Raw genomic sequence first — 18,176 nt, forward strand, 5'->3', positions numbered from 1 at the left:
GTCTCTGGGGTTCCCTTGAACTTTCTTGCACTTTCTGGCCCTGCAGGGGACCTTGTGGTGGTGATTTCTGGGGGGGGGGGGGGGGGCGGGGCACCCTCGTGCGTAGCTCCTGAGGAGAGAGTAAACTGGCTCAGGCAGACCCTTGAGAAGCTTGCAGGAAGTTACCCCCAGTTCCTATTTCCCTCCCTCCAGGGAAGCCCTGGGGACCATGCGAATGGGGTTCTGCCAGCCTTGACCAGGGGCTTCAGGGACAGCTGTGACTCCCCTCTGCCCGGACCTGCGTGACCTTGAGCAAAGGACTCCACCTGGTCTTATCTCTGCTCAGGGTCTGGGAGTGGGTGGTCGAGGGCTGTCTTGGGGTGGAAGGAGGTGGCTTGGCGAAGGCCTTGGCTGGGAATTGGGAACTTGACTGAGGTGGTTCTCCTTGCGCTGCTTGCTGTCTGGGTCCCCTGGGTGGGCATGTGTCTTCGGGTGGTAGTGTGTCCTGTCGGTGAGGTATGTCAGTCTTGGCCACCTTGGGGCTTCTGGGGATGAGTGAGGAGCTGTGACAGGGACACAAGCGCTCGGGCAGAGAAAGTGGCTCCATTCAAGTTTTATTGTACCCCTTTGAGCCTGGGGCTCTTCACGGTCCCCCGGCTGCAGCCTGGAGGTGGCTCTGGCAGGCTGCAGCATCCTGTGGCTGCCCGCTGCCCCCAGCTGTCCAGTTGCCTGAGGGAAAGAGGGAGGGTGGGCAGAAGGAAGAGAGTGGAGACAGATCATCAGCCCTCTCCCCGATACCCTGAGGAGCAGGGCCCTCCCTGTCTCCAGAGTTGGCCCCAGGGCCGCTGGTCCAGCAGCCCCACCAGGCCAAACTGCCAGGAGCTGGGGCAGCCCCTGGTGGCCAGTCCTCGGCCAGCTACGTGGCTGCTGGGGGCCCCTTGGCCAACTGCCCTGTGGCCCGGATCCGTGGGCCATCAGTGGGGGCTGCTCCGGGCTGGTGAGCTGCCCCATTCTTCAGTGGCAGGCACTCCTGGGCCACCTCTCCATCACTGGAGTCGGACTCCTCCACGTCACTGCGAATGTCCTTCTCCATCTGGGGAACAGGGAGGAGGGGGGAGGTGGGGGGCTGCACTGGGGGGCTCCGGAGAGGCACACACCAGCCAACCCTCGCCCGGCCCGGGCCCTACCTGGCCTTATCTTTTTTTTAACCCCTTTTATTTAGGGCTGCACCTGTGGCAGATGGAAGTTTCCAGGCTAGCAGTCCAATCAGAGCTGTAGCTGCCAGCCTAGACTGCAGCCACACCAATGCAGGATCCCAGCCGCCTCTGCAACCTACACCACAGCTCATGGCAATGCCAGATCCTTAACCCACTGAGCAAGGCCGGCGACGGGACCTGCATCCTCATGGATACTAGTCAGGTGAGGTTCCCAGGCTCGGGGTCTAATCGGAGCCCACAGCTGTCAGCCACAGCCACAGCCACGCCAGACACAAGCCACCTCTGCAACCTATACCACAGCTCACAGCAACGCCGGATCCTTAACCCACTGAGCGAGGCCAGGGATCGAACCCGCAACCTCATGGTGCCTGGTCGGATTCATTTCTGCTGTGCCATGACGGGAACTCCCTAGTCGGGTTCTTCACCTGCTGAGCCGCAACAGGAACTCCATACCTGGCCTTTCTTCATGAAGTGGTAGATCATGCGAAGGATGAGGCAAGACCAGAACACGTGCAGCAGCTGCAGCAGCATCAGAAGGGCATTGAAGAAGTAGTAGCCGAAGAAGGGGCCCGACTGGGCAATGGACTCGTAGTATGTGGTATAGAGGATCCTGCAGTGGGTGGGCAGGAGGGAGGGGCAGGGGTTCGCTGGCTGCTGTAGCCCCCAGCCCTCAGAATCTCTACCTTGCATGACTTTCCCTGCTCCAGAAACTTCTATGCCCCCCCCTCCTGTTACCCAATTGATACCTGTGCTCTTCGGCTGGGCATTTCACTACCTCCATCACCCGGTTCTAGTAAATTCATAGAACAGGACTGTGAACCCCCAGGGGCTGCTTAGTGGCTCCGTTTCTTCCTGGGTGATCCTTTCACACTTTCTCCTCAGACACCTCTAGCCCCCCTGCCCCGCCCCCTTCATGCAGATCAGCTGTAGGGTCAGCAGTGACCCACCTGCCTCGCTCAGGCAGCAGGCACCCAGCTGGCTCTTTCCTCGAATGACCTCAGGGACCCCACGCTGTCATCCTCCCACGTCATGGCTGCTCCCTCTCGGTCTCCTCTGCAGGCTCCCATGCAAACTTCTGGGGGCCTCAGGACTGGGCCTCTCTGGCCACACCCGGTCCCCAGTGACCCCATCCGGTCTCGTGGCTGCCAACACTGGACATTGACGTCTCTCTCCAGAACCAGGCTGGTGCCCACTGCTTTGTCCACTTCTCCATGGGGAGGCGGGGTGTTTGCAGGCCCCTCAAACCCAGCCCAGCCAGAGCTGAGCTCCTGATCTTCAAGCAGCAACTCTGAGCCCATTCCCATCTCGCGACTCTCAGGGCATCCACCCACTTCTCTCACGTGCTCTGGTTGAGCCCCATCACTGCCCACCTGGACCAGTGCTGTCGCTTCTGCCCTGGGCCTCCAGCTCCTGCTTCAACCTCTCACCAGCTATTCCCTTGGAAGCCACCAGAGGGAGAATGTGAGTGCTGAGATCCACCCCTCCTCTGCTCAACCTTCCAGGGCCTCCACCTGGCTTGGGATAAAAGTCCAACTTCTCCCAGAGGCCCATAAAGCCCTGCAAACTCTGTCTCATCATCTCTCTGCCCTCATCTTTTCCGTCTCTCCCTCTTGCTCACTCTGACCCTGCCACACAGGCCTTCTCTGTTCCTCCAACATGCTGGACGTGGTCCTGCCTCAGGACCTTTGCACTTGCCTTCCTTCCCCCGGACCACTCTTCCCCTATGATCAGGAGTTTTCTCTCTCACCTCCCTCCAGGCTCATGGTACCAAGGCTGTCAGTGAGGCCTTCTCTGACCATCCTTATTCCAACTATTCAACCTTCCCAAGGTTTTCTCTCTCTTTTTTTTTCTTTTGTTGTTGTTGTTGCTATTTCTTGGGCCACTCCCACGGCATATGGAGGTTCCCAGGCTAGGGGTTGAATCGGAGCTGTAGCCACCGGCCTACGCCAGAGCCACAGCAACGCGGGATCCGAGCCGCGTCTGCAACCTACACCACAGCTCACGGCAACGCCGGATCGTTAACCCACTGAGCAAGGGCAGGGACCGAACCCGCAACCTCATGGTTCCTAGTCGGATTCATTAACCACTGCGCCACGACGGGAACTCCCCCCAAGGTTTTCTCTTTAGCACAATCACTGCCCGACATATTCTAGAGCCTGCTTGTTTGCCTTATATATTATATTTCCCCATCCACCAGTGTCAGGTCCTTGCCAGCAGGAACCTTCGCGTTGTTCCCTCTGCTTGGTGGGAGAGGCTCGGCACATTACCGGGCAAAGACTTTAGATGAGCTGGGGTCCCATCCCGTCTCCCAGTCCACGTTCATGGTGAAATGATGACTAAGCCCAGTCTTTTTTTTTTTTTTTTGTCTTTTTGCCTTTTCTAGGGATGCTCCCGCGGCACATGGAGGTTCTCAGGCTAGGGGTCTAGTCGGAGCTGTAGCCGCCGGCCTACGCCAGAGCCACAGCAACGCAGAATCCGAGCCGAGTCTGCAACCTACACCACAGCTCACAGCAACGCCGGATCCTTAACAGACTGAGAAAGGCCAGGGATTGAACCCACAACTTCATGGTTCCTAGTTGGTTCATCAACCACTGAGCCACGACGGGAACTCCTAAGCCCAGTCTTCTGTTTCTCCCACCTCTGGGCCTTTGGGTGTGTTGTGCTCCCGTGCCAGGAATACCCTTCCCTGCCTCCTCCCGGGAGTCTCCCAGCCATCAACCCCAGCTTCCTGGATTGGGGAACCGAGGGTGAGGCAAGGATCTCAGTCGCACCCTCCCGCCTCCCTAACAGGAGGGCTGACTCACTGGGTGGGGAAGAGCACAAGGCGAGTGTAGAAGAAGACCAAGGAGAAGATGATGAAGAGAGCATCGCACACACGCCGCCAGTGGGTATAGTTGAACAACTTACAGGCCTGGAGAGGGCAGCAGAGAGCAATGGACGCAGGTGGGTAGGGGCTGGGCGGTGGGGCGGGGTGGGGGGGAGGGACCAGGTGGGAAGGGCGGGGCCTCCTCCCCCCCCACCAGGGGAAAGGTGCCACGGGGCTCGGCCAGGTAAGTTGGAGTGGGATCTTATACCCAAAATTGCCTAGAAAGGTAAAGCGTGAGGTGTGTATGAGAAGCTTCGCCTCCCAGGAAGGCTGACAGCGGTGTGGCCTCACCTCCCAGCAAGACTGAAAGGGGGTGGGGCCTCAACTCAGGGGGCAGCTGGAGGAGGTGGAGGTGAGAGGGAGCGGGCGGCTGGGAGGGAGCGACCCGGGCTGGCCCACCTCCAACAGGTAGTCGGAGGAGTCGTGCAGTAGCAGCACCAGAGAGCCAATGCGCAGTAGGTTCGTGCTATAGGAGAACATGATCAGAGTGATGGTCACGACGTGATGCGCCACTTGCTCCTTGAAATCCTGCAGGAGATGGTCACAGCTGGGATGAGGCGGGGTAGTTAGAGAGGTCCCACCCAGCAGGACTAGAAGCAGGCCCTCCCAGGGAGTTGCTGGGCTTGTGGACTGCACACCTCCTGCTGAGGCACCAAGTGTCTCATGGTGTGGGGTGAGGCCACCGCTCCCCACCTGGGACTGGGTCACACCACTCTAAGGCACCACTTTCTCCGCCAGACTCTTGGCCTGGCCTCACCTTGCGCTTGATGTCAAAGGGCAGCGTCATCAGCAGGGAGATGTAGAAACTCAGCTCCAGGAGGTACCAGTGGTACAGGGCTGGCTTCAGGGGCTATGGCAGGGCATGCAAGGTTAGCTGTGGGGAGTGGAGGCTCCCATGGGGTGTGGGGCAGGGCCCTTTCCATTTGCTCAAGCCCATGACACATGAATCCCAATGAGTGAGGAAGGGATGAGCTCCCCATCCCTAGAGATAATCAAAGACAGTGGTTTTGTGGCAGCTCCTGACTCCTGGGACCCTCTCCATTCCCCAGGGGAGGTAAAACTAGGGAGTAGGGCTTGGAGGGGAATTATGCTGTGATGTCCAGCTTTGGTTTCTCCACAGAAACTCTGACCACCCTAGTCCTCCCACCAGCCTCCAAACACCCCTGCCACTCACCTGCTGTGGGTAACTTTCCCAGCACATTACCGGTGCCCACAGCCATGACTCCTGGAAAGATGTGGAAGTCTGAGGCTGCCCAAAGGTTAGAACCCAGCCCCCCCACCCCAGGTCTGGGGCCTCCTTGGGGCTCCCTGGTCCTTGATGTGCTGCTCGCACTCAGCCATCTGTTCTCTGCCTGGTTATAGCTCTGCTCTCCGTGTAGACCAGGGACTTATTTAGAATTGCCAGCCCTGACACACAGTAGGTCCTCAATAGGCACCCATTGAATGGACATTCACTGAGACCTGGCCACGTTCTCTTCACCCTCTCTTGTGTTTTTGCATGTGTTTCTCCCTCAGCCCAACCTCCCACACCCCCTCCCGACTCCAGTCCAGGCCCAGCACATAGTAGGTGCTTGTGGGACAGGTAGACAGGCAGGTGAACAGTCAGGTAGACTCACATTGTACAGGACTGAGACTCCACCAATGAAGGCACACAGATAGAAGGTGAACCTCCAGCTGCAGGCAGAGAGGACGACCATGAAGCAGTTGCTAAAGGAGCAGACACCCCGCCCCCCTACACACACACGCACATACCCCAGGCCCACCCCAACCCTTACCTGGCCTCACAGAACTTCTTGGTCAGGCAGGGCCGTTCCTGGTTCCGGCGCCTCTGAAACCAGCGTTGCGTCTGCCGCAGTGTAAGGCCACACTGAGTGGCCAGGAGGCTCATCTGGGGCTGGGGAAGGGGATGATGGCGCCAGGGTCAGAGGTGGCTTCCCGCCCCTGTCCCAGGACAGGCAGGACCCAGCTCTGCTCCCCCCTCCCCTGGGGCCTCAGACCTTGCCTGTGCAGTTGTGTACCTATGGAGATGGGGGAGTAGTGTGTTTCATGGGGTGGGGACCCCCAAAACAGGCCTTAGAAAAACCCAGTTCTGGGAGTTCCCTGGTGGTTCAGCAGGTTGGGGATTCAGTATTGCTACTGCTGTGGTGCGGGTTTGATCCCCGGCCTGGGAATTTCTTCATGCCACCACAACCCCCCCCCCCCAAAATAACCCAGCCCTGCTCACAGACAGGCAGGAGACTGATGTGGACTGGGATTAAAGGGACTGGGGGTGGGGGCAACCTCCCACAGAGGTTTTCTTGCCCCCACTCCGGAACATCAGATCTCACCTCCACCAGGGCAGATGGTGGAGACCTTGCCTCCCACCCTGAGCTGCAGAGGGAGACGGATGAGGGGGATCGCAGGATTACAAGAGCTGCTGCCAACTCCTTGCCCCACCCTGCCCAGGGGATGGAGCCTACTGGGCCCCTGCCTCCCTCCAGGAGGCAGCCCAGTTACACCCCGAATGGGAATAGAGAGAGGGTCACAGGACTGCCTCTGGATGGGGGAAGGCCCAGAACAGTTAGGCCTCCTCCCCAGCACAGGAAAGAAACCTACCCCCGACCCCTTCCAGTCCCAGGATCCGCCCATTGAGCAGCAGGGCCTGCTGATGGGGGATTTAGTGGGGTAGGGGGGATGGGGGCACTGAGGGTGCTCTGGGATTTCCCTGTCCCTAACCAGGGTGCCACCTACCAGCCCTAGGGGCAGCCAAGCAGGCCGATGGGGATGGGAGAGGGGGCCAGGGGATCTCACCTCCGTGGGTTTCCACCCTCCACTAAGGAAGTGTTTCTCCAGAGTGGCGTTGGGCTTCGCTGGCTGCTTCCTCTGGTTCCGCACGCCCAGCAGCCGGCTCAAGGGCACACCGACGAATCTGGGTGCGGGGGAGACAGAGCCTGTCAATCCAGGTGGGGAAATTGAGGCTCAGTGGGGCCAGGTCACATTTTGGGATCCTGGAGGGAGGAGCCTGGCTGTTGGACTGAGCCCAAGCTAAGAAAAGCATCTGGATGGATGGATCTAAAGGACAGGGGATGAAGGTCAGCTTTTGTGGTACCCTTCACTCAATCCCAAACCAGGGGTGAGAGTCCCCTCACTGCCTAGCTCATGGTGGCCTGGGTATTGGACTGTTCCCCACCAGGCTCGGGGCTCCCCACGGGCAGAAGGTCTGCTCCCTCTCAGGCCACCCACCCTCTGGCCAACACGGACATTTAGAAGAGCCGGGGGCCCTGACCCTGATCAATTACCACATTGTCCACAAGGGGGCCCCCAAGACCAGAGGTCAGGACTGAATTGGATGTCCACCATCCCAATAGCGGCTTTCATTTGGGGAAACTGAGGCTCAGAGCTGCCCAGGAAGTAACTGATTCCAGAATGTTGGGTGGCAGGAGTGGCTTGGGGGTGGGAATGGGACGCTAGTGACATTTATTGAACACTTAGGATCTACCAAGCATGTGTCCAAATCCATCTCACGTGCTGGTTCACTCAACCCTATTGTTATTGTCCCCATTGTCATGATGGGCAATCCAAAGCTCAGAGAGGTCAGAAACATGCCCAAGGTGACACAGTGAGTGACTGGCTGACTTTCTCTCTCTCTCTCTTTTTTTTTTTTTCCAGCTTTTTAGGGCCACACCTGCAGCATATGGAGGTTCCCAGGCTAGGGGTCCAATCAGAGCTGGACCCCTAGCTGCTGGCCTATGGCACAGTCACAGCAATGCCAGATCCAAGCTGTGTCTGTAACCTATACTTCAGCTCATGCCAGGAATCAAACCCAAGTCCTCAAGGATATTAGTTGGGTTCATTACAGCTGAGCCATATGGGAACTCCATCTCCCCCCCCCCCCTTTCTTTTTTTTTGCCACACTTGTGATTTGTGGAAGTTCCAGGGCCAGGGATGGAACCTGTTCCGCAGCAGCAGTGACAACATGAGATCCTTAACCGCTAGGCCATCAGGGAACTCCCAGGAATCACTTTCTCTTAATGGGGAAAACCTCTAACTTGGTTTGACTCCAGAAAAGCTACTTCCAGGTGTTCCCTGGTGGTCTAGTGGTTAGGATTCAGTGCTTTCACCACTGCAGCCAGGGTTCAGTCTCTGGTCTGGGGAACTGAGATCCGACATCAAGCCACTGCAAGCCACGGACAAAAAAAAAGCTACAAAAAGCTACTTCCAACCTTACTGCTGCCCTTTAGAAAGGCAAGGGACACCTTTGGAAGGAGTTAACACTCCCACCTCAGCTGGAGCCGTGGGATAAATCTGCAGGAAAACAGACCCACCATTCAAGGCCTGGCTGGGTTGGGCTTTTCAGAATTCCTTAGATGAAGCCTCAATCCTACCTAGCTGACCAGCCCGCTGTGTGACCTCTGGCAGGTCACTTGACCTCTCTGTGCCTTTCTTTCCTCTCCAGTAAAATTGGAACAATGACAGTACCACCTCACGAGATGGCGGTGAGGGCTGAGTTAGGACACCCCAAACTGCTTAGAGCAAAGGCTGACACAGAGCAGGAGCTCAAATACAACGTCAGTGGACTTTCCCTGGGTTCCCTAAGTCCAGTCCATGTCCAGGGATCCCAGACCCCAGGAAGCTCCTCATGAGCGGGAGAGACAAAGTAAGTTGCAGAATGCTCCCATGTCCCTGTGGTCAGGGCAGGAGAGAGGAAGGGTTCCCAAGTGGGGGCCGGAGGGCTCTGGGGGGGAGAGGAGGAACCCAGCCTTGAAGGAACTGCAGGGGAGTGAGTGCCAAGGCCATAGAGTCACAAAGAAGGCGGGGGACCTGAAATTCCAAGTGAGATGTAGAGGAAGGGAGGGGCCCTCAGGCAGATGGGGGAGCTGGGGTGGGGGTGGTGGGATGCAGACCCCGGGGGGAGGGCAGTGGGGAGTCTAGCAGCAAAAGGCCTGGCAGGGCATCCTGGGAGCTCTGGCCACAGGGTTGGTCAAGCAGGAAAAGTTGGGACCACCTGGGACAGAGGGAAGGGACCCAGGAGATGGACAGCCAGGGAGAGAGGAGGAATTCCAGTCCCGGGTGAGGCAGAATATTAACTCAGGTAGTCAGTGTAGGAGCGTGGACTTCGATGCATTCTTTGCTATGGCTGCTGATGAACATTTGTGTCTTAAGGGCTCCAGGGCGTAACATCCCCACAGGCCTTGTTTACTGTAGGGAGTGTACCTGCTCAGATGGACACTAATCCCTAATCCCCTGTGACTCAGATTACGGGAAGAAAAGGACAAAGAAACTGTGAGATTTACAGGACATTTCCACCCCTAAAACCCTATTGGACAAAGATTGACATAGGTAACTGAGCAAGGCCAGTGGGAGAAAACCACATCTTTCTGGATCCCACGCTGGTACCCCCCCCCCCCCATCTTTAAGGAATAAAAACCCCTCTAGGGCAATAGAGAAGGGGGGCTCTTCTCCCCACTTCCGGCAGCCCTGGGAACTATTTGCTTTCCTTTAATAGACTCTGCTTGCTTGCTGCCTGTGTGTTCACGGCGTTCATTCTTTGACTGCCGTGAACAAGAACCCGGATTGCGGTATCATCTTTCCGGAATCACCAGCAGCGTCTGGGTCCCATGAGAAATGACTGAAAATCCATAGGGTCTGGCAACCAGGTCCAGCCGGGTGCAAGGCTGCAGGAGGCTGGGGGTGAGTGGAGGGGGTCCCCAGGAGGGCGGCTGGAGTGCCTATGCCCTTTCCTTTGGCTACAAAGGAGAGCAGAAGGGAAGGTTGGAAGGAGCGAGGAGAGGGGGTGGCGGGCGGGGGGAGGGTGCCCAGACAGGACAGAGGGAGAGGGGAGTGGGCAGGAGTTTCTTCACTTACTACCTGGCTGAGGGACCTCGGCGGACCCACCCCAGGTCAGCAATGCAGGCACACCCCCTCCAGGGCCCCCACTCATTTTCTGAAGATGCCCACACACTGAGAGCCGATGTTCCCAAACACCAGAGACCATCAGCGTGTGGATGGTGACAGCTAGGGGCAGGATGGAGCCAGAAAAGCACTTTGACTCAAAGCCAGGCTCCACTGGGAGGTGGGATGGGAGAAGGAACACACGAGGGTAAAGCACGCAGATGGGGCTGGCACAAGGCTGATGAGGGGCGGCAACCGGCTGGGGCACAGGGGACACTCACCTCTCGAAGACATAGCGCACAGCCACCAGGGCCAGAGCCAGGGGCAAGGCCATGAGCATGTCCTGGGGGTGGGCGAAGACCAGGCCATCCCGGTCCTCCAGTTCAGCCCACGAGTTGTTGGGTGGTAGCCAGAACCTTTCTTGCCATAGCCACTCGTTCAGGCTGGACCACATCCTATGGACACAGGGTCCAGTTAATGGAGAGCTTGGCACGCAGAACAAGTGGGGGGGCAGAGGGAGGGCCCAGCAACCTGCCCCTATCCCCAAAGCACTTGGCAACCTGGAGTTTATTACAGCCAGTAGTAAGGACAGACTTGGGCTGTGTGTCCTCAGGCAAATGGCCTGACTTCTCTAGACCTCAAATTCATCCGTAAAACAGGGACAGTGATACCCACCTCTCAGCCCAGCCTGATGAGGCACACAGTGTGCTTAGGCCAGTGCCTACGGGCCCTTAAATATAACTCATGACAGTAGTTATTATTCTGTACTTTATAGACATGAGAAAGGTGGCCAGAAGTCAATGGAATGGCTGATTGGGGTCATGAACTTGAGTTCTCAAATGTCTGGGATGGTTTTTACTGTTGTGGGAAGGTGCCTCTGATACAGTCCAAAGATAAAGGATTTAAGCAAAACCACAGTTCCCTCTCTGGATGTCCTTCTACACATGGACTCCCCTTGTGGTGTCAGCTGTCTTGCTCCCTCTCCCAAGAGCCTACCACGTGACTGAGGTTGTTGCCAGATAATGGAGTGAAGCTTTCCACCAAGAGCTGCCAGGGAGCCACTGTGGGGCCCAGCCTCCTTGAGGAGCCCAAATATTCTCCCTTTCCCAAGATTTAAGACAAGTGCCCAAACCCCGACACTGGTCCCTACTTGGAAAGTTTGTTCTTTCATTTGTTCATCTGTGCATCCACCCACCTGTTGTCCATCTACTCATCCATTCATCCATCCACTTGTTTGTTCATCCAGCCATCCATTTGCCTGCCCATCTGTACATCTATCCATCCAGCCATCTACCCATCCATCCATTCCCAACTATCTATCCATTTGTTCATCTACAAAGCCAACCAGCCAGCTACCTGTCCATCTTCCCATCCATCCATTCATCTACCTATCTGTATATCTGCCCACCCACCCATTGTCCATCAACTCATCCACCCATCCATTTACCTGTTCATCTATTCACCCATCCAGTCATCTGCCTGCCTATTTGTACATCTACCCATCTATCCGCTCACCCATCCATCCACCCATCCACCCACTTGTCTATCTTCCCATCCATTCCTCCACCCATCTGTAATCCATCTACCCACCTATCTACCTGTCTGTCCACCCACCCACCCATTGTTCATCTACTCATCCATCTGTCCATTCACCTGTTTGTCTGTTCATCTATCCAGCCATCTGCCTGCTCACCTGTACATCTATCTATCCACCTGTCTACCCATCCACCCATCCATCTATCTGTTCATCCACCCACTCATCCACCCATCTCTCCACCTATTTGTCTGTTCACCCAGCCAGCCACCTACCTGCCCACCTGTAATCTACCCATCCAGCTGTCTACTCGTCCTTCAGTCCATCCATCCACCATCCATCCAATTACCTCTCTATCTAGTTGTCTGTCCGTCCATCCATCCATCCACCCATCCATCCACCTACCCATCCATCCATCTTCCTGTCTGACATCCATCAACAAGATGTTCTCTGAATGGCTTGTACCTGCCAGCCTGGGGCTGGGTGTTGGGGACACGGCAGGGAACAAAGCACACATTCCTGTCCCCACAAAACTCACAGCCCAGCAGGGGAGACAGCCTATTGGCTGTAAATAGATTCATAAATAAATGAGATAACACAGTGTGATGAGGCCTGGTAAAAAATAAACAGGGTGGCATGATTTATCAAGGAAAGTCTCAGAGTTCCCGTCATGGCACAGCAGAAACGAATCTGACTGGGAACCATGAGGTTGCAGATTCAATCCCTGGCCTCACTCAGTTGGGTTAAGGATCTGGCATTGCCGTGAGCTGTGGTGTAGGTCACAGACATGGCTCAGATCTGGCGTGGCTGTGGCCAGCAGCTATAGCTCCAATTAGACCCCTAGCCTGGGAACGTCCATATGCCACAGATGTGGCCCTAAAAAGCAAAAAAAAAAAAGGAAGGAGACACCATCTGAGCTGAGACCTAGAGGTGAGAAGGGCCTGGATTTGTGAAGAAGAGGGTCGTGGTGGAGGGAAGGGAGCTGGGAAGGACTTTTCAGAGAGAGAAGCAGCAGGTGCAAAGACCCTGAGGCAGAACTGAGCAAAACTGAGTGTTGGAGGATCTGTAAGGATTCCTGTGTGGCTGAAGCAGAAAAAGCAAGGGGGAAAGAGGGAGGAGGTGAGGGCGGGGAGGGGACGGGGCAGGTCATACAGGTGCTTCTGGGACTTGGGGAAGAATTTGGGTGATTTCCTCTCACATTTTATGATGAAAAATTCCAAACTTACAGAAAGGTTGAAAGAATTTATGGCGAATGTCTACATATCTACCACCAAACTCTATCATTCACACTTTGCTCTACTGCTTCATCAAATCATCCATCCCTCAGTCCACACACCAGTCCCTCTTCTGGGTGCATTTCACAATGAGCAGCAGGCATCAAGTCACATCACCCCCAAATATTTCAGCATGCAGATCATTAACTAGAGTCCAATATTGACTTACAGAGATTTTAGGTTTTTTGTATTTTTTTTTCCTTACTCAAGGTAAAATTTTCTAGAACGAAATGCATTCATGTTCTGTGTACAGTGGTTGAGTTCTGACAAACACACACACCTGTGTAAACCGACCTCTGGCCACAAACATTCCCGTCCCCTCAGAAGGTTCTCTCTCCAGCTCCTTCCCAGTCAATATCCATCTCCATCATCCTAAGGTAACCTCTGCTCCAATTTTTTTTTCCATAATGTATTACCTTTTGTGTGTGTGTGCCTGTGGCATGCAGAATTTCCTAGGCCGGGGATCGAACCCTTGCCACAGCAGTGACAACCCCAGATCCTTAACCCGCTGAGCCCCTAGGGAATTTCAGCTTGGATTACTTTTGACTCTTGCAGAATTTTGCACATGTGGAATCACACACCTCGTCTTTGTGTCTGGCTTCTTTCACTTGAGTAATACTTTCGAGATTCATCCTTGCTGTTGCAACATCACTAGCTTCTTTTTTATTCCTGAATCATTGGTACTGAATGAATATATTGCAATTGGTTACCATCTGCTTGTTCAGGGGCCTTGTGGATGTACTCAGTGTTGGTTAGTTATGAGCAAAGCTGTTAAAAACATTCATGTCTGAATGTTGGGTGGACAGAAGTTTCCTGTCTCCTCAGTCTGACCCGAGAAATGGAATGGCTGGGTCCTACTGCATGTTTTCCTTCATAAGCAACTGCCAAACTGCTCTCTGGGGCAGCTGTACCATTTTACACTTTGGCCTATGAGTCTGGGGGTTCTGTGACCCTTGGTTTTGTTCTAGGCAAGATGACAATTTGTGGGGTGTGGGTGGCTGTGCAGGAAATGGCTTTGGAGGTCAGGATAGAGGCCCACCCAGATAAGCCAGGACCATCCCCTCATTTCAAAGTCAGCTGATGAACAAACTTAATCTCCTCTGCAACCTCAGTTCTCAGTTTCCCTTTGCCACGTGAGGTAGCTTAGTCCCAGGTTCAGGATTAGGAGGTAGACATTTTTTTTGGGGGGGGCTGCGGGGTAGCATATGGAGTTCCCAGGCCAAGGATCAGATCTGAGATGAATTTACAATCTACACCGCAGCTGTGTTAAAACCTGATTCTTTAACCCACTGTGCCAGGCTGGGGATCAAATCTGCATCCTGGCACTGCAGAGACGCAGCCAATCATATTGCAGTGGAACTCTAGGATGTGGACATCTTCAAGGGGGCAATATTCTGCACCACCCTCCCAACACTGATACATCAAAAGAATGACTGCTGGAGGAGTTCCCACTGTGGCACAGTGGGTTAAGGGCATTGCCTTTGCAGCAGCTTGGGTTGCAGCTGAGGCTCAGATTTGATCCCTGGCCTGGGAACTTCCATATGCTGTGGATGCAGTCAGAAGAAAGAAAGAAAAGAAAGAAAGAAAGAAAGGAGGGAGGGAGGGAGGGAGGGAGGACAGACGGACAGACAGACAGACGGAAAGAAAGAAAGGAAGGAAGGATGGACGGACGGGCAGACAGACAGACAGGAAGGAAGAAAGAAAAAAGAAAGAAAGAAGGAAAGAAAGAAAGAAGGAAAGAAAGAAAGAAAAGTGACTGCTCTTAGGGGCAGGCAGTGATTGAGGGTCCAGGAGTTGCCAGGGGCTGGAAGGTTCTGTCTCCTGATCGATGTGCCATTCTCACTGAGAAAATTCACTAAGTTGTGCCTCTGTTATAGGTCCTTTGGGCAGATGAAAATGTTTGCCTTTAAAAAGTCTACAAAGAGGAGTTCCTGTCGTAGCGCAGTGGTTAACGAATCCGACTAGGAACCATGAGGTTGTGGGTTCGGTCCCTGCCCCTGCTCAGTGGGTTAACAATCCGGCGTTGCCATGAGCTGTGGTGTAGGTTGCAGACGCGGCTCAGATCCAGCTTTGCTGTGGCTCTGGCGTAGGCCGGAGGCTACAGCTCCGATTCGACCCCTAGCTTGGGAACCTCCATATGCCGCGGGAGCGGCCCAAGAAATAGCAACAACAACAACAAAAGACAAAAGACAAAAAAAAAAAAAGTCTACAAAGAGTTCCCATTGTGGCTCAGCAGTAACAATCCAACTAGTATTCATGAGGATGTGGGTTCGATCCCTGGCCCGGCACAGTGGGTTAAGGATCTGCAGGTCACAACTGCAGCTCAAATCTGATTCCTGGCCCAGGATCTCCATAAGCAAAAAAAAAAAAAAAAAAAAAAAAGCCCCTCCCCCAAAAGCCTACAATTCTGCTAAAATATGACACAAATGAATTCATATAAGACAGACTCACAGATACAGACTTGTGGTTGCCAAGGGGGAAGGGTGGGGAGGGTAGGGATGGAGTGGGCATTTGGGGTTAGCAGATGCAAACTAGGATACAGAAAAAGGATAAAGAACAAGGTCCTGCTGTACAGCACAGGAAACTATTCAATATTCTGTGATCATCCATAATGGAAAAGAATACGAAAAAGAATGTATATACAGGCCTTCCCTGGTGGCTCAGTGGGTTAAGGATCTGGCATTGTCACTGCTGTGCCAAGGGTTTGAACCCTGGCCTCAGAACTTCTGCATGCTATAAGCATGGCCAAAAATATGGGTATGTATGTATGATTAAGTATATTATAACTTAATCACTTTGCTGTACAGCAGAAATTAACACAACACTGTGCATCGACTGTACTTGAATAAAATAAAATTACGGTTTTTTGCTTTTTCAGGGCCACACCTGCAGCACATGGAAGTTCCCAGGCTAGGGGTTGAATTGGAGCTGCAGCTGCCGGCCTACGCTACAGCCACAGCCACACAACATCCAAACTGTGTCTGCAACCTACACCACAGCTCACAGCAATGAGGGATCCTTACTTAACCCACTGAGCGAGGCCAGGGATCAAACCTGTATCTTCATGGATACTAGTTGGGTTTGGAACCCACTGAGCCATAACAGGAACTCCAAAATAAAGTTTTTTTAAAAGTCTATGATCTGATTTCAATTCTGACGGGTGGACCCCCCCACCCCCACAACACCATGTAATTCTACGACACCAGCTGGGTGTTACAATTCAACTCAATGCTGACACTCTCTACCTGGAGAGACACAGGTTGAGGGCTGAGCTCCACAAGACTGTACCCACCCCGCTTCAGATGCCAAGCACAAGACCAGGTTTTCACCTGTGCTTTTTGACCATCTGGCCAAAGACAGAGGTTCCCACAAGCCCTTTGATTAATTTGCACCCGCAGCTCACCGAACACAACAGTTTACTCACTAGATTCCTGGTTTATTATAGAAAGACATAACTCAGGAAATGCCTAATGGAAAGGGTCACAGGGCAAGGCATGGGGAAGGGGCACGGAGCTCCTGTGCCCTCTCCAGAGGCGCCACTCTCCTCAAATCTCCATGCGTTCACCAACCCAGAAGCTTTCTGAACCCTGTCCTTTTGGGCTTTTATGGAGGCTTCATTACATAGTCAGCCACCGGAGGTTAGAGGGACTTAATTAGTCCTGCTCCCTAATCAGGTGGCAACCAGTCCCATCTATAGGTGACCTGGGGGTTTCCCAAAAGTCACCTTATCAATATGACAAAAGGTACCTTTATTCCTCTCCTCACTTAGGAAATTCTCAGGGTTCTTCTTGGCCACCCCATGGCATATGGAGTTCCTGGGCCAAGGATCAGATCAGAGCCACAGTTGTGACCTGTGCCACAGCTGCAGCAATGCCAGATTCTTTAACCCACTGTACCAGGCCGGGGATGGAACCTGTATCCTGGTGCTTTAGAGACATGCCAATTCTGTTTCGCCACAGTGGGAACTCCAGAAGTTCCCAGGGTTTTGAAAGCTCTGTGCCAAGAGCAGAGGAAGACCAAATATATATTTCTTGTTATCAATCACAGTATCACAAATCACGTACAGAAAAGAAAAATTCTCAGAATCTGAGAAACTGGGTAAACCAGGACAGTGAGGATATCTGGAGCCAGGGGTTGGGTTCAGGGTTGGGTGAGATGGGGATGGTGTGAGTGGACATGTCAGCCATCGCATGGCTGATGTTTAAATCCAGAGGGATGGGGAGTTCCCATTGTGGCTCAGTGGAAGGAACCATGACGTTGCGGGTTCAATATCTGGCTTTGCTTAGTAGGTTAAGGATCTGACGTTGCTGTGAGCTGTGGTGTAGGTGGCAGATGCGTAGGCTGGCGGCTATAGCTCCGATTGGACCCCTAGCCTGGGAATCTCCATATACCGCGGGTGCGGCCCTAAAAAGACAAAAATCAATCAATCAATCAATCAATCCACAGGGATGGAGGGAATCCCCCAGGTCGGGGGGGGGGGGGTGGTGGAGTGTCGATGAAGGAACAGCCCACAGACCATGGGCGTCTAGGTACAGGCATCAGAGAAGTGACCAGCCATGGCTGCCACCCCCAGACACTAGTACGGCAGAGACATGAAAAGGCAACAGCAAGGGTGTGAAGAGATTTTTAAAAAAGGAACAAAGAGCATCAATCACCAGGCAGTTATACAGAGTTAAATTGTGGCCCACAGATGGCGTGCCCTGAGGGGAACTCAGGATGGAAAAAACAGGATGAGGCATTCTATGCTTTGGATAAAAGGGCCCCTGGATAGTTAAGACGCACAGCAGGAAGAATTTCAATGACCTCAGATTCTTGCATCTTCCCATACACACAAAAGCCCCAAATCATTAACTTGAGATATCTGTTCTTTATCATAAGCAGTAAGGAACCACATGTAGTTCCTAGCCAAAAAATTCCTAAACTCAATTCAAATTTTTTTTTTTTTCTTTTTAGGGCCACACCCGAGGCATATGGAAGTTTCCAGGCTAGGGGTCAAATCAGAGCTGCTGGCCTACACCACAGCCACAGCACCGCAGGATCTGAGCCACGTCTGTGACCTACACCACAGCTCATGGCCACAAAGGGAACTCCCTACTCAATTGAAATTTTACACACACACACACACACACACTCCTCTATCCTTTTGGAGAAGTTTACTCAATGCTACTGAGTGGCTACCTCCAGGGCCATAGTCCTTCATAAAACCCTGAATAAAACAAACTTGCACCTCTCCATTGTGACGGAGTTCCCGTCGTGGCGCAGTGGAAACGAATCTGACTAGGAACCATGACGTTGCAGGTTTGATCCCTGGACTCGCTCAGTGGGTTAAGGATCCAGCGTTGCCGTGAGCTGTGGTGTAGGTCCCAGACGTGGCTCTGATCCCACGTTGCTGTGGCTCTGGCGTAGGCCAGCAGCTGTAGCTCCAATTAGAGCCC

The 18,176-nt window shown here is 53.8% G+C and overlaps 1 protein-coding gene across 1 annotated transcript in view; it reads right to left on the bottom strand.

Moving 5' to 3' along the window:
* Window positions 1-576: 576 nt before the first annotated feature.
* Window positions 577-18,176, bottom strand: part of CERS4 (ceramide synthase 4) — a 43,817-nt gene continuing 26,217 nt past the window's right edge. The window contains exons 2-11 of the mRNA XM_047777244.1: window positions 10,215-10,388; window positions 6,853-6,970; window positions 5,838-5,956; window positions 5,679-5,736; window positions 5,237-5,287; window positions 4,820-4,912; window positions 4,462-4,590; window positions 4,001-4,107; window positions 1,650-1,806; window positions 577-1,072 (exon numbers count right to left, since the gene is read on the bottom strand). Of these exons, the coding sequence (XP_047633200.1) occupies window positions 896-1,072; window positions 1,650-1,806; window positions 4,001-4,107; window positions 4,462-4,590; window positions 4,820-4,912; window positions 5,237-5,287; window positions 5,679-5,736; window positions 5,838-5,956; window positions 6,853-6,970; window positions 10,215-10,387 (1,182 nt within the window). The 5' untranslated portion in view covers window position 10,388 and the 3' untranslated portion in view covers window positions 577-895. The remainder of the gene's footprint in view (window positions 1,073-1,649; window positions 1,807-4,000; window positions 4,108-4,461; window positions 4,591-4,819; window positions 4,913-5,236; window positions 5,288-5,678; window positions 5,737-5,837; window positions 5,957-6,852; window positions 6,971-10,214; window positions 10,389-18,176) is intronic.

The sequence above is a fragment of the Phacochoerus africanus genome, chromosome 4 (genome assembly GCF_016906955.1).
Source record: "Phacochoerus africanus isolate WHEZ1 chromosome 4, ROS_Pafr_v1, whole genome shotgun sequence".
Classification (NCBI taxonomy): domain Eukaryota; kingdom Metazoa; phylum Chordata; class Mammalia; order Artiodactyla; family Suidae; genus Phacochoerus; species Phacochoerus africanus.